The sequence below is a fragment of the Sceloporus undulatus genome, chromosome 5 (assembly GCF_019175285.1).
Source record: "Sceloporus undulatus isolate JIND9_A2432 ecotype Alabama chromosome 5, SceUnd_v1.1, whole genome shotgun sequence".
NCBI classification, from domain to species: Eukaryota; Metazoa; Chordata; class Lepidosauria; order Squamata; family Phrynosomatidae; genus Sceloporus; species Sceloporus undulatus.
The window spans coordinates 44,190,219-44,205,981 of record NC_056526.1 but is presented as its reverse complement, the minus strand read 5'-3'; the positions used below and the strand labels follow the sequence as shown (position 1 = coordinate 44,205,981).

General features: G+C 36.9%; 1 protein-coding gene across 6 annotated transcripts in view; it reads left to right on the top strand.

Moving 5' to 3' along the window:
• CFAP54 (cilia and flagella associated protein 54) overlaps positions 1–15,763 on the top strand; it is a 157,628-nt gene that overhangs the window by 37,787 nt on the left and 104,078 nt on the right. For all 6 annotated transcript variants that reach the window (XR_006104082.1, XR_006104081.1, XM_042468528.1 and 3 more), the window contains exons 16-24: positions 357–427; positions 2,363–2,491; positions 4,521–4,671; positions 7,545–7,619; positions 7,713–7,834; positions 9,886–10,056; positions 11,833–11,925; positions 12,966–13,151; positions 14,851–14,993. Coding sequence is in view for 4 of the 6 variants with exons in the window: in XM_042468528.1 (XP_042324462.1) it covers positions 357–427; positions 2,363–2,491; positions 4,521–4,671; positions 7,545–7,619; positions 7,713–7,834; positions 9,886–10,056; positions 11,833–11,925; positions 12,966–13,151; positions 14,851–14,993 (1,141 nt within the window). In the remaining 2 variants the exon portion in view is untranslated. The remainder of the gene's footprint in view (positions 1–356; positions 428–2,362; positions 2,492–4,520; positions 4,672–7,544; positions 7,620–7,712; positions 7,835–9,885; positions 10,057–11,832; positions 11,926–12,965; positions 13,152–14,850; positions 14,994–15,763) is intronic.

Here is a 15,763-nt window from a genome sequence, read left to right as displayed (position 1 = left end):
ATGTTGCAGAAACGTCAGTAAGAAACTGACGAAACGTCTGGCAAAATGTCAGGAAGAAACTCTTCTAGAACATAGCCACATAGCCCGAAAAACCCACAAAAAACTATAGATACTTTGGGTTTCTAAATTATTTATCATTAGTCTGTGTGAAAAGTGGTTTGTCTAAGTGCCAAGAGAACTGAATGGCAGTTTCTAACATACAGAACTCCAAGTTTTGAATAGCATATGTTAAACTGCTTTTTATAGTTTATAGTGTTGACAGTTGGGAAAATGGGGTAAAAAATGGTGGTCTACATTACTATTAGAGTACTTAGTTAAAAGTGCTTCCTTTCTGTCTTGACTTTTTTCTTCTTTAGTACTTACAGAAATAAATGATTCTATATTGGCTTCAGAATACAACATTGCTGGTATGCCTTCATTAATACAGGTATAGTTCCTTTTTCTACTAGATGAAAATTTTGTTACTATATATAATTTGGAATATTGGGAACTCACACAGAAAACTAGCATAGAAACATGAACTGTTATCATATTTGTTGTTTCTATCTGTTTCAAGATAGATAAGCTTGAGTGAGACAAAATACTAGGGATTCTGGCAAAGACTACTGCACTTGAAACCAGAAAGAATATCTTCTTATCTCCAGAAAGAGTTGAAAAAAAAATCACATAACCTCTTCTGTAGCTCAGAATAAACCCAAGCCTGTGAAGCACCATTTTACCTACCCCAGCCTCCCAAACCTAGCCCCTTGTCTCCTTTTAAAATCTCACTTGCTCAGCCAGCAGCAGCAACATTTCAATGCTCTAGTGACTGCTCTCCAGTGACCAAAGGGAGAAAGTATGAAGGAAGTATTTTCCTTGCTTCTCCTGCATCCTTTGTATGAACATACCAGAACACAGGGTTCACAGGCTTTTCAGAGGTATAATATTTGCACTGGTTGACAAATAATCTGAATTCGTTCTGTTTTTTATTTAAATAACTACTACTACACTTTAGTTCATTTCTGAGCCAGTCTGACATGAAGATAATCTGTAGAAATTCTGCATTATACATCATTCCTGAATTTCCACAGCTTCTAAATTCCATTTGTTGAGTGGTCCTTGATTGTTTATTTAGGCATGCAGTAGTTTCCATCCTCTTATAGATAGTTTCTGAAAAGGTTTTTGGTACCATGGAGTTAATTAACTTTCTGTGTGTTTGGTTTGCCTAATTTCAGGTATGTAAATTAATTCCATTGCAAACACATTCGTTTTTATTCTTTTAGTTGCGTGAAATACTTTTGTACTGTGTTGCAAAGACTGTTTGATACAAACTACAGATATGTCATATGCTGGCTCCTCTCTTGTATTGTAGTCATAGAATCATAGAGTTGGAAGAGAGCACAAGGGCCATCCAGTCCAACCCCCTGACATGCAGGAACTCACAATCAAGGCACCCCTAAGAGCCAGCGAGCTTTTGTTGGAAGACCTCCAAAAAAGGAGACTCCACCACTCTGAGGGAGTGTGTTCCACTGTCCAACAGCTCTCACTGTCAGGAAGTTCCTCCTAATGTTGAGGTGGAATCTCTTTTCCTGCAGCTTGCACCCATTGCTCTGGGTCTTAGTTTCTGGAGCAGCAGAAAACAAGCTTGCTCCCTCCTCAATATGACATCCCTTCAGATATTAAACAGGACTATTATATCACACCTTAACCTTCTCTTCTCCAGGATAAACATACCCAGCTCCCTAAGGTTCTCCTTGTAGGGCATGGTTTCCAGACCCCTCCCCATTTTGGCCGCCCTCCTCTGCCCATGCTCCAGCTTCTCAACATCTTTTTTGGATTGGGATGCTCAGAACTAGAGACAGTATTCCAGGTGAGGCCTGATCAAGGCAGAATAGAGTGTCACTATTACTTCCCTTGATCTAGATACTATATTTCTATTGATGCAGCCTAGAAATCAGACATGCACTGAAGGAGATGATAATGGTCCTTCCTCCAGATATAAGCAACAGTAATATATATACAACCTGTGTTGCTTTGGCTATTCCTCCTTGTTTGCTGAGGGTGCTGTGGATGTATTGGAATTTACATAACTTGCAATATGAAAGGTTTAAGATCATTTACACCTATATGCCTTGGTGTTGTCTTGAATCCACATTTTCTTGGTATGTGACTAATTCAGTTCAACGTAACATTCTCTGGATAATTGAAACTCTTTTTTAGTTGCTGAAATTTTAGAAATGAGGGCTGAAAAATAATTCATTTGCAAAGCCACTGTCACAATTTGCCTTCTTGTTGTTACATACAAGACTGAGTCTTACAAGAACCAAAGATTAGTTGCTTTTCAGTTTTGTCTTTGTTGATCTAAAGTGTGGATTCTTTTCAGAAATCTGCTACAGAACAATTACAGTTGGCTTATGAACAACTAGACAGGGCAATTCATGGAATGAATCAAGCTCGCCAAGTTACTATTCTGCCTGATGGCACCTCCGTACTTGACAACTGTTGCAAAAAGGTATGGGCTTCAAAATGATACTCAGCAAGTAAGAAAGTTGACAATAATACTTTGATTTTCCATACTAAGAATCATCTCTTGCCTTTCTTTCTTTCTTTCTTTCTTTCTTTCCAGCTCTTATCTCCATTTCTTTCTTCTTCTAAATTACTTAAGGGGGTGGTCTGTGCCTGTCACTTCTTACTGTTTCCCACATTATTCAAGCTGGGTTTTGAAGTGTCATTTCACTGAAATGGCTTGTACTTATTTTTTGTGGATTTCTACAGTACTTTCATCCATTCTGTCTCTTTCAAATCATTCTCAGTGTGCCATTTTGGTGAGCAGAAATTGTGAGCTAGGCCGCTGAGTGGGAAGTTCTGCTGCCACCATTGGCTTATAGCATCTGGTTGGTTGATGTGGCACCAGAATTCTAATCTACTTCAAGTTTAACCATGAGTACCATTTGAAAGGAGTGGGATGTATTAGCAAGTATTCTTATCCCATCCGCTAGGAACTAACATGAAAATCAGTTGTCAGTTACTTGGAAGCTGTGGTGTTAAAAAGTCTGATTTTGGTATACATGTAATTTTAAATATAGTTAAATATAGTTAAAAGACATTTATCAGGTTCTGGGTTCAAATTTATTCAGAATGTTTTTCCAAAACTGTCTAATCTGATTTTCTTACTCCTTCTTTTCTCCACATTTACTGTAACTTTTCCTGTTCTATTTCTGTTTTATTAGTGTAGTATATGTGGTAAGCTATTCAGGAGCTGTATCCTTAGTATGTTCTGTAATCAACCTAGCCATAATTGTCCTCCTTAAATCTTAGTTTATTTACTTTTTCTTCAGAAAAACAAGAAGTTGTCTATGGCTGTACTCACACTGCAGAAATAATCTAGTTTGACACAACTTTAACCGCCATGGCTGAATGATTTAGAATTCTGGGAACTGTAGTTTTGAGAGACATTTAGCCTTCCCCATCAGAGAACTCTCTGGCATCACAATAAACCACAATTCCCAGAATTCCATAGCTTTGAGCCATGACTGCTAAAGTGGTGTCAAGCTGGATTATTTCTACAGTGCAGATGCAGTGTGAACATATTAAGTGTGAACACCCATAGCAAATATGTATTATTATTAATGTAAATATTATTAAATTATTAACTGAATGCACAAGAATGTAATGTGAGACATCACTCTGTACACACTAGTCTTATTTTATTAGTGAAGAAATTACAATGTTTGCATGTGTATTATCTCTATATGACTGTTTAAATGAAAATGTGCACCAATATATAGACACTTAATATATCATTGGTCTAAACATATACAGTTGGCCTTCCTTATAAACAGATTTTTTGTACACAAATTCAAGCATCCACGGCTTGAAAATATTCAAAAAAGTATAAATTTCAAGTATCAAACCTTGATTTTTCCATTTTATATAAGGGACACCATTTTGATATGCCATTGTATTCAGTAGGACTTGAGCATACACGGATTTTGTTATTCACAGGGGTTCCTGGAACCAAACCCCACCGGATAACAAGGGGCCCCTGTACTGCAGAATCCTCCCACCAGGGGCTGTAATGCAACTATTTACTCTAATATGACAAATGTTAGAGATAACAAGTCAGTGTGGTAATAAGTGAATTTGAAGATATTGAATGGAAATATTATAGGAAAAATATAAATTGTAATGGAAATAATGTAGTAACATCTTGCATATTAGCCTTTGATTTTTGTTTGTTTTTTTATAACAGAAATTGTGTAATTGGGAAAGTACAAAATGAGTCAAACAGTATTTTGAGTCAAACAATATTTCAGCTAAAGTAATTAAGGCAATTAAGTATGTGATTAATGACAAGGTTTACTGGAACAGAATACTTGGATTAAAGGGATTTTTTTCTTGACTGTTTTTTTAGGGTAAATTCTGTTATTGTGTTATTTCTGTTGCAGTTTTTAATGGAACTAATAAATAAAATATTTTTAAAAAATTCTCAATAGTCATAAAATGTTTCAGATTGAATATGCTTAATTCTTTTTTGGCAGATTCCTGTACATGACCAGAATTTGAGTAGGTCTTTGACATCTGAGACTATGGAGAGATCACCAACAGGAAATAATTTTATTATGGATCTACACATTGATCTTATTCAGGCTCAGCACAGAGTAGCTGTTAAACTACTTAACTTGAGACAAGGTAGGGCCAAATGAAACTGTGTTATTTTACATTATTTTTGGTAATAATAAAGGTGATCTTTTCAGCTTTATCAGTGTGTGACATATAACACTGTATGCTATAATTTTAAAATGTTCAGTGATCACTCTTTTATTTTGGTGGATACTTCTTGTCAGGACCGTGCTATCACTGAATATATATTATGTATTCCTTGGATTTAGAATGTAACATTTTAGTCTTAAAAATAAAAAAGGAAGTGGAGTATTTCACATGGAATTGTTCCTATACTGTCTGCAGTGTGTTAATGTGTGTTGTTGGCACCTTTTGGGCATTGCATACGAATCAGTGATGATGAACACTTGGTCAACTTTTTATGTTTTCTTACTTTAAAAAAAGCCATCCATGGCTGTATATTATTCAGGATATTATTGCAACAGTGGAGTGTTCACCTAGAGTGTTGGAAACAGTGGAGTGCTCATCCAGAGAAAACTGGGGTTTGTTTTCTGACACTATGCAGCAAAAGTGCCTCTTTTGCTTGGCTGCAATTTGTCATTGGCAAACACACTTGGGTCACAGGCTAAGCTTGAAATGTGGGAAGTGTCTGGCATTGAAATTGAGGGAGGAGTTGGAGTTGGACTTGGTATGGTCATTAGAAAAGTCACTTCATTAGACTGCAGTGGGACTGTCTTAAGATACAGTACCTAGGAAGAAAAGAAATTGTATCACTGAGTTATCCTGAAGATGATATTAGAGAGAGAGGTGGGGGGAATCATAAAGTTGGAAGGGGTCTCATAGGTCATTGAGTCCAAACACCTGACCCAGCTCAATGCAGGAAATCCTGCTAGAGCATCCCTAGTAGATAGCTGTGCAGCCTCATTCTGAAGGCATTCAGAAAAAGAGACACCACCACTTTCTAGGAACTGTAAGGCAGAGGAAGAGGCTGTTGTGTCCCAGCCAACAGATGCCATGAGCTGTAGCAGCATCTTTCTGGCTTGTTCCCTTGGCTGGTGCAAAGAGGGCTGCATTCCATATGGCTGACACTGGAACTCCTAAACTAACTTGCACCTTTCAGGAATGTTGACCAGATTGTCTTCTAGACCAGTGCTGGAAAAAAGGAGATTAAATTTCCAGTCCAGTTTTCTTTTGCAGAGGGGCGGTGGGCAGGGAGAGCAGATTCCATCTTGTCTCCAGGAAACAAAATGTCAAGGGCCTGTTGCACAGCTATTTTTTCATTTTAGACCCATGAATTTGTATTGTATGACAGTTGGGCAGCTGTTGAGACCTGCCTGATAACCAGGCATGGCTCCTAGCACAACAATTGAAAGACTGTGCCACAGAGTAGTACCTCTCAATTGTTTTGTACTTCAGTTCCTAGTAGCCCCAGCCAGCATAATCAATGCTCAGGGATTCTGGGAACTGATATTCAAACATATTTGAGAAGTTCACAGATATAGAGCACATCTATATTATATAATCATAGCACCTGGATACCACCCGAACTGCCATGGCCCCATCTCATGGACCTCTGGGATCTGCAGTCTGATGAGGAACTCAAAAACTGTTGTAGGTCTGAATAATGCAATGGAACTCAAACCAAAGAATTCTAAGTAGGCCACCAAATCACAAATCACAGGATTCCATAGGATGGAGCCATAAAAATGAAAAGGGGATCAAAGTTCTATAACTGCAGTATACTAATTAAGGTTGCTAGGAGAAATAAGGGACAGGGCTCTTATTTCTGTCACATTGCTGTGTAAAAGAGATTTTCAGCAGGTGTTGCTTTAGCCTGCTTGTGCATTTTATTTAACCTGGTCACCAAAGAAATGTATTTTAGTACAGTCAAGCTATAAATCTATCAACTATGGCAACTATAAAAACTAATAATAGTTAATCCACAGAGAACATACCAGAACTGTAGGCCTTTTCTTTCTGCTTTACCAAAGTTAAGTGAAAATGGCTATGATTACAACTGAAGTTAAAGTGGAGACAGAGTTGAGGATTAAAAAAGAACATAGGTTTGAAATACTGTATATTTTACATAAATGATTTAAAGCAATATAAGCATATACTTGTTTTTATAATTTATGATTATAGAAGATGTAATAATAAACTAAAATGTGTATGATGAAGCTTTATTTTAATAAAAAAGAAAAGAAAATAGCTATGATTAAAATGTATCATCTACAACAAGAGTTCACTTTAGAGCAGATAATCCAGATGAGGTATAAGGAATATTGCTACCTGACTGGTATAGATTTAGAATGTCCAAGTCACTGGATCATAACATTCAAAGGGTTCTTAAAAGAGTATCTGGTCTTTCAACTCATGATACAGGAACTCCACTGCTACAGTACTACACCTCTCATTCAAAACCTCTTCACATTGCAGTCATAATATGTTGAGAGTGGGAAGGGCCATTACACTGCTCATCCCTTTCATATCCTAATTTGTCCATGGAGAGGGAAGATGGTGCTGTACTGACCACAGTCCCATAGTGGTTCACAGGAGAACGAGGATAGGCAAGAAAAGTGCAGACAGAGTTGTAGCCCTCCATATTATTTTTGGACTGCAACTTCCAGCAAACGTAGACACCTTAATCAATTGTAAGGAATATTGGGATTTCCTGTCCAACAACTTCACTCACTTCTGGTTTTAAGGATTGATCTAAGACCTCTGTAGATTTTTGCTGAATTGTCATAGGATCAGTAGCTTGCTTTATTTTATTTTTAAAAATTCTGGGCTGAATAGAGAACAGACTTATAGATTCTATAAGGCAAATATGACCTTTTAATTCAGCAATGTCTTGCGTGTCTACTGGACGTAAGACTGCTGTGTTTAAGCTTTAAGTAAATAATATAAGTGTGAGATATAAAATGATACTTTCTATCTTTTAGATGTGAAAATAGATGGCAAAAATATTAAAATCGGCATCCCTGCAAAAGATATAAACCAATTAAAAATTTTAACAGGTAAGGCCACTAATATCCACTTTTTAAGTAGCCTATGGAAATACTGTACTTTTCAAGAAGATTTACTACTTTGCTTTAAAATTTGCTTTACAGAACCAGATATAATGAACAAAATAAAAAAGAACAGGTTGTCCAAAGCTTTATACTTGATGCAGAAAGCCACATTGATGCTTCCAAGAGGATTGATTAATACTTCTCCAAATCAGCTCCTTGAGGTATACAGATTACATTGTAAATAAACAGAGGTCTTAATAGGATTATTGAATTCTTTGTTTGTCATTGACACAACTGTTTACTGAAACAGCAGTCCTTAAAATGAAGACTCTGGTCTGGACGATCGAATCTTTTTTAAAATATGGGCTCAAAATATATATATCTAAATCTGAATTGATCAATGATGAAAGTGGATAGAATTGTTAAACTTCCCTTCAGTTTTGTGCTGGAGTCAGGGGTAATGTTAAATGGGAGAATGCAAGATGGACAGTGTTTGCTATGGCTTGATTTTAATTCTATTTCCACTTCCCTCTTTTTTTCCCCTTTGGACTTCCTTTCTATCAATGCTTATTTTATTCTGTCCCCCACCCCAGTCACCAAATAATATTTGCTCTCCGCCTCTCTGGCTCTTTGTCCTACACATGTGTACACAGTGGAAGAAGAAAAGTTGGTACAGAGAAGTAAGAATAGGCATACACTATCTGAAGAGGCAAGTGCTACTGTAATGACATCTCAGATGTGAGCTGAATCCAGGGGCCTGGCTGCCTAAAAATATATAGGATTGTACCATTCATTAGATGTGTTTGAACACAACCATCCTTTCTCAGAAGATGTTATAAACATTGCTTTCTATCTGCTTCTTTCAAAGGGTTTGGGATGATTTGTGCTTAAATCACATAGGTTGTTAGTACATCTTGTGAGATCTAATGATACACTTCTGCTGCATTCTGTTGCTTCTACCAGAATCGCCGATCTATCCTCTCACCTGCAATCTCAACTCCAGCTAGCCAGCACAGATCTCCTCTGGAGCATAGTTATAGTGTCATGGAGAACTGCAGATGAAAGTTTGTACAGTGGGCCCTTGCTTTATGTGGGGGATCCGTTCCGGACCACCACCCCGCATAAAGCAAAATGTGCATATGCTCGAGCCCCATTGGATATAATGGGGCTTGTGCTTGTTCTGCGGCTGCACGCGCCATTCGTGAGCCCCAGTGCATATAATGGGGCTTGTGCTCGTTGCTTGGCTGTGCATGCGTGTCACACATTTTCTCCTTTCGCAGGCAGCTTCAGCGTAAGCTGAAAGTCACCTATAACCAGCCCACATATGGTGCAGGCTCACTGTATTATTACTACATTATACTTACTTACATTATACTTATGTATAAGTCTAGACATTTTAGTCAAAAAATCAACCCCAAAACCTAGTCAGTGGATCAATGTAAGTACTGTACTTTAACTCTTATCAAAGTAAGACCCATTGCTTTTTCTGACTAGAGTGGCAAAAGGCAAGAACTTTGTCCATTCTGGGAAAATCTGAAAGAAGTACTGACCCCCTTTACTCTCTCTGCTGCAGCACCGCGTCTGGCCTTTTTGAATGCCTGGACAGGAAAATAGTGGTGTTTTTTGACATGGTATCATTTTCCTTTGCTTCAACCTTTGTTAAATGTTCCTAAGCTTCACTCTTGCCTTATCCATGGCTTATATCAAAATCCATATTTTCCCCCAGAACCTGCCCTCAACTTATACATGAGTTTGAATTATACATGAGTACTCCATATGCAATTGTAGCATCTTATCTTGCTTTGATTTTGAGGCCTGTTACATTATGCAAGTTTCAATTCCAGATGAGAAACTTTATTTAAATATAATAGAATTTAAAAGCCTTTTTAAAATGTTCTATATTTAAATACATATGAACAACTTGAATATCTCTTCTGGAATGATGCTTTTTGGATGTTTATATAGAATTTGTAGTGCTAAAAACTATTTATTTATTTCATTTTCACCACAACTATGCTAGCTCATTTATTATTATTCTTATTGCTTGGCAACTGAAGCAGAAGTGGTAACTAAATCAAGGTGAACCCCCTCTAAACAAATGCTCCAAATTCCCAGCATAAATATCAGTAGCAGATAATGTGAAAAACTTCCTAATACTCTTTCAATTGGACCATTTTTTCCTCTCAACTCTGTTGTTTTGTGAATATCTATTTATGCTTTCTTTGTTTTCATTTGATGTTCATGTTTTGGGGGCTTTAACTTTGATTTGCAGGAAGCACTTATTCTAATTCAGAAAGCAGAAGCTGAACAAAATACATTATGTGCCACTTTGCCACAACTTGCAAGTAGTGTAAAAAGGAAAGTTCCACCTCCTCCTATATTGGTTTACAGATCACACTGTTCCATGGCATTTAAGCCAGCACCGTTTGAGTCACATGTGAAGGTAATGCCTTTTAGCACATGCTTACATATATTTGAAACTATGACAGGATACATGTACTGATTTCATTTAATTATATTTTTCTTGATGATAGGAAATACAGATTCTGTCATTTATTTTTTCTTAGATGTAACTTTTTTCAATTTTGTACTTACTTAGTGTTGAATTGTTACTGTTGTATAAACTGGAGGTTAAATTGATTAAAATTATCAAACTTTTTAGCAATTTTTAATTATATAAAAAGCTATGCTCCACCTTCTAGAAGCCATAGGCCTATGCAATGTTAATTCAGTCATCTGTGTAAAATCTGTCCACTCCCTATCCTACACCACTGGCCTTTTGGGAGGTAGAGAACTGAACTCTTGTCAGAATCTTAATATTTTTCTGTATATACCCCTCAGTAATTTATATCAAGGGTGGATATTGTTGGACTACAACAACTGTCATCCCTCACCTTTTGGCTAGGCAAGTTAGAGTTGCAATATAATAACATCTGGAAGGACACTGGTTGCCCACCCTTGATATAGATCAGTGGTTTTCAAACTGTGGTTTGGGACCCCTAGGGGGCACGTGAGTTGTTCAAGGGGGCTGCAAAACTTGGAAAAAACTCCTCTTCGTCCTTCTCCTCTTCCCAAACTATTTTAATGTGTAAAATGTAAAATTTAAAAACTGAATTTACTTGAATAAAACTATTCTAATTTGAACAATGTTATTTTCTTATAAAATGTTAAAATATGAATATACATGAATCTGCAAATGAAAAAATGCACAATAAACAAACAAAATATTTTTATTCATATATAGTGGGCCCTTGGTATCCTCTGGGGTTTGGTTCCAGGGCCTCCCATAGATACCAAAATCCATGGATGCTCAAGTCCCATTAAATACATTGGCACAATACAGTGGGTTCTTGATGTCCGATGGGGTTTGGTTCTCTGACCCTCCTCCTCACTCCTGTGGATACCAAAATCCCTGGATCCTCAAGTCCCATTAAAATCAAAGACATAGTAAAATGCTGCCCCTTATATAGAATAGAAAAATCAAAGTTTGCTATCTGGAATATGCTTGAATCCGTGGATAAAGAATTTGTGGATAATGAAGGCTAATTGTACTATGTTGAGTGGGGAGGCAACATCCACACATAGATGTCAAGGGGTCACCAGGTTAAAAAGTTGGAGAACCGTTGATTTTAGCCTAATCTTTACATGTTTACTAATAAATCCTACCATATTTGTCAGAATTTACTTCTGTTTAAGTATGTTTTGGGCTTCACCATTGGAAATGTCAGAACAAGTGTGGATAAAATATGACATGCAGTCTCCGAGAGCATTTTTCTACCCTCCCTTTCCTTCCCAAGTTTTGTGAGCCCCCAAATTGCCCCCAACAGGCCACTAGCCCTTTTCAGGTTTCTGCAGGTGCTACTGGCCATTTTGTCAAGTTTTTGTCTTCCCAGCATTTTTTAGCAGGGACATTCTTCAAACAGGAAGTTGCCAAAATGCGAAGTTCAATTACTTCCTGGTTTGCAAAAAGATGAAAGGAGGAAGTATGGTAAAACTGCTGGTGGTACATTCCAGAGGTGGGCTATTTGGGGGCAAAAAACAAAACAAAAACAAACAAACAAAAACAAAAACAAAAAACAAAAAACAAAAACAAAACCTCTTGAGGGGGACATAGGGTGATTGGGGAATGTAGGCCTCCAGTGTTCAATAAAGAACCCAACTCTTGAGCAGGTTGCTTACCCATGTTGTATATTGCAGTTGTCTTTTTTGTAATTTAAAGGTGTCATGGTACAGTATTTTTGGATGCGTAGCAGAAGGAAGCAACCCAAAAGTCCGGTTAAATAATTACAATCTGAAGAACACAGGAGAAGCGGTAAGCTCATTATAATATATAACATATATTCTTTATATATTCTGTCTTTTCCCTCAGAATTGAGACATACATTCTGTTTGAACTATAGTCGGCCCTACATATTGATGGGCAAGCCATCCATGGATTGGAGGATCCACGCATGACCTTGCCTTATTATTGCCAATGGTGGTGCATGTGGATTCATGGATGGTCATGCCTTATTATTGCCATTGGCCGATGCAGCCATGCACATGCTGACTTTTGTTAATGCTGATGGGACCTGAGGTACTACTTTTTTTGGTATTCGCAGGAGGATCCGAAATCAAACTTTTGCAGGTAAGGAGGGCTTATTGTATTCCTCCTCTCCCCCTCCTCTTCTTCCTCCTCTCTAATCCTATTTTATCATTCTGAAATGTCCTTTGGGTATGATCAGAGGTAACTGAGACGATGATGAACAAAAACCTTCACTTGAGTGAGTCTATTTAAATTCCTGTTCTCCTTAAGAACTACATAAGAAGTAGTCATGGTTTCCCCTGCATTATCTACAGCAAGTATTCTAGTTTCCACCTTCATTTCAGATTGTTTTTATGCCTAACAAGTACTATAGTATATTAAAATGAGAATATTTCAATTCAAGGTGACTATGGTGGGGGGAAAAAAGCCTGCTCCCCTATGCCAAATCCAAGGAATAAAACAAAGTTGGAGGGAATGAAGCAGAACGATCAATTGTATTCTTTAAAAAGCATGATTATCCCTTTGGGGGAAAATATTATGTGGGGGGCTCAGGTGATGTGGGAGGTAATGTGGTTGCTACAGAGTGGGGCCTGATAGGCTGCAGTTTGCTCACCTGGGCTTAATATTTCTTCAGAGACTTGGTAATGTCAAAAAATCTTCTGATAATAACCAATAGATATTTTTTTCTTGTGATTGTGGCTGGTTTTTAAGGTTTTCTTCCTGACTGTAGTGCCAAACACTGTACGTTTGAAAATTTGGTAGTGTCATTATTTATGTTGGTGTCTGTTTGACATGATGCACTTTACAAAAACATTCTTTATTATTAGATACCAGTTGATGAAATGTGCATCTTAGAAGTGAAAGATTTAGAACCCAATCAAAAGTACATATTTGCAGTTGCAGCGTATGACTCAGATGGAAAACTTATTGGTGATAACATTGGAGAAACAACTAAGCCAATCCTTGCATATCCTCCTCTTTCAGCTGCTACTGTGCGAGCACATTTGATTCAGGTATGATATATTATTAACAAGCAAATCTTTTTTCTGACCGGCAAACCTTTTAAAGATATACCAAAAGCAGGTGTGGTTAAGGGAAAATTAGTAATAAATGTATGTTTTATTATGAACACATAAATATATTATTCAGTTATTGTAAAAAAAAATTAATATTAAGAAATAAAATTCCCCAACCCACTCATTCATTTTTTAAAAAATCTTATTTTTAATACATTAAATATTATTGTATTACTACAGTTTATTTAGTATTAAAATTAAATCATTGTCGAATAATGATTGTGTTCATTACAGAATTGTTTCTAATTCATTATAGAATAATATTTAATTTTAAATCCATTAGGAAGGCATAAATGTTTATGTTAACTTGCTATGGTAGAATACTACAGAAGTAGAAGTGGCAACAGAATTAGCATATTAAATGCTTCCTGTTCAAACAGATTGGGAAAACACTCTGGAAAGCATTGAAATAGTTGCATAAGCAATGTTTTCAAGAGACTGGCAATTGATTAGGTAATTTACTGAGTTAATCATTCAGCATTTAGATTGGTAATTCACACAGTACTTGACTGTGTCAGTTAAGTGGATTTAATATGCTTAGTGGTTTCCAGCTTCCTTTTGACAGCAAATTGCACCTCAGATTTTCAGCAGCAGATCGGTTTAAAAAAATAAAATCATTTTTCTTGTGGTGCTATGTGGCTTGGGGGCTGCACATGATCTGTCTTCTGCGTGTTACCCTTTTTCTTTATTGGAACTATTGGTGGACCACCCATAATGGCTTACCATTAGAAGCAGTTTAGAGCACACTTTCTCCTCATGAGTTCAGCACTCCTTGTGTGTCAATACCTTTGGATACTTGACATACTGCCAGTTGGATAATGTGCTTCTGGCTTTGGGCATCTGTCTGGGTGCGCTACTACTTTTAGATGATCTTCATCAGTCTAGAATTCACTATTCCTGTGGCTTTGCTCAATGAAGCATACTTTTGGTAGTGATCCTGGGTTGGTTAGCAGTATCTTTTGAATTCCACTAACCTTTGTGTCCTCTAGGGACTCCTCCAAGATAATTCAATAGATCAGCTGCAGGGGTAGGCAACCTTTTTGAGCCAGGGGCCGGGTTGCTGTCCCTCAGACAACTGGGGGGCCGAAGTCAAAAAATAAATAATTACAAATTTTTTTTAAAATTAAATAAATAAATAAATAAACTGGGACAAATGTAGGACAACATTTTCAAATGGTGGACACTTTTTTTAAAAAAGTGGAGGACACGCAAAAAAATTTGCTGATTTTTTAAAAAATGTTAATATAAATGCATGTTTCTGAGGCGTCTATAGACAATTGCCCCACCGTGCCCCTCGCGCGAGAGGCCCAAGGCCCCGGCGGCAATCGGCGGCAGGATCGGGCTGGGGCCGGTTCCAAGGCCTCGCTGGGCCGCATCCGGCCCGCGGGCCGCAGGTTGCCTACCCCTGAGCTAGGGCATTTATCCACTTTAGAACCAGCAGGACATACAAAGTTGTGCTCTCACTACTGTCTCATTCTACTAGGAAAGTCTACTTTTTTCCTGAAAAAAATACTGCTTTATAGTTTGTATTTGCTTTGTTTTACATAGTGCCAGAAAATTGATGATACTTTTACTAACAAATTTAACACTTAAGTATTTTGAAGAAATGTTTAACAAATCCTTCCTTTTCTTTTAGTCAGCTTTTCTAGTAAAACACTATACATTATGTAAGAAGGCATTTCAACCTCTCTGGGACAGTTTTGTCTCAGTACCTTGTACTCCTGTCACTGATGTCACAACTGTTTCTGTAAGCAGCACTCTGACAATACCTCAGAACAGGTAATCAAAAGAACTTGTTTTGAAATTATTAATGGATTCATATGTTGACTTATTAAAGAGAGAAACTGTAGCATGTTTATACTAAATAGTCAAATTTTTGTTAAATAATGTTGCTGATCTCTTAACAAATATAAAGTGTACATGTAAAAATAAGCATGAAAATTTTAAAAGATTGCAATAATAAAACATTAAAATTATACATACATTTCAACAGAATAAACTTTTATATACCCATTAAACCTCACATGATTTAAAAACTGAAATATGACTTGTTTATTCAGATAGCTTTCTCTGTTCTTTCTTCTTTAAATTAATCATATTAAATATAATGAATGTAACCCTCTAAGTTATCAACTGGTTAGATCTGTACAAGGAAAAAATGGTTTGACCTGAACCTCCCAATTAATCATAAGTCAAGATATGATGATAATTAATATTGTTTGCAACTGATATACAGCCAGCCTTTTAGTAAATAGTGGGCCTGATCTTTTACTACAGCTGTACCATATATACAAAATCTGTTTTGCACTGGATTACGTTTGATGCATGCATCATTGTGTCCATTTGGTCAAACGAAAGACCAGTGAAGGCTGTGCCTTTTCATTGAGAGAAATAGGTATTTTTCTCCCTGAAGCTGAGTTTTAGGCCTTGCTATTTCATTGATTTAGTATTTGACAGAGCAGCCACAACCATCTGTACTCTGGTGTGTGGTATTCTTTGTTCAAAACTTTTCTTCTAGCTAGAAACAACGTAGTGTTTACAGTGCATTG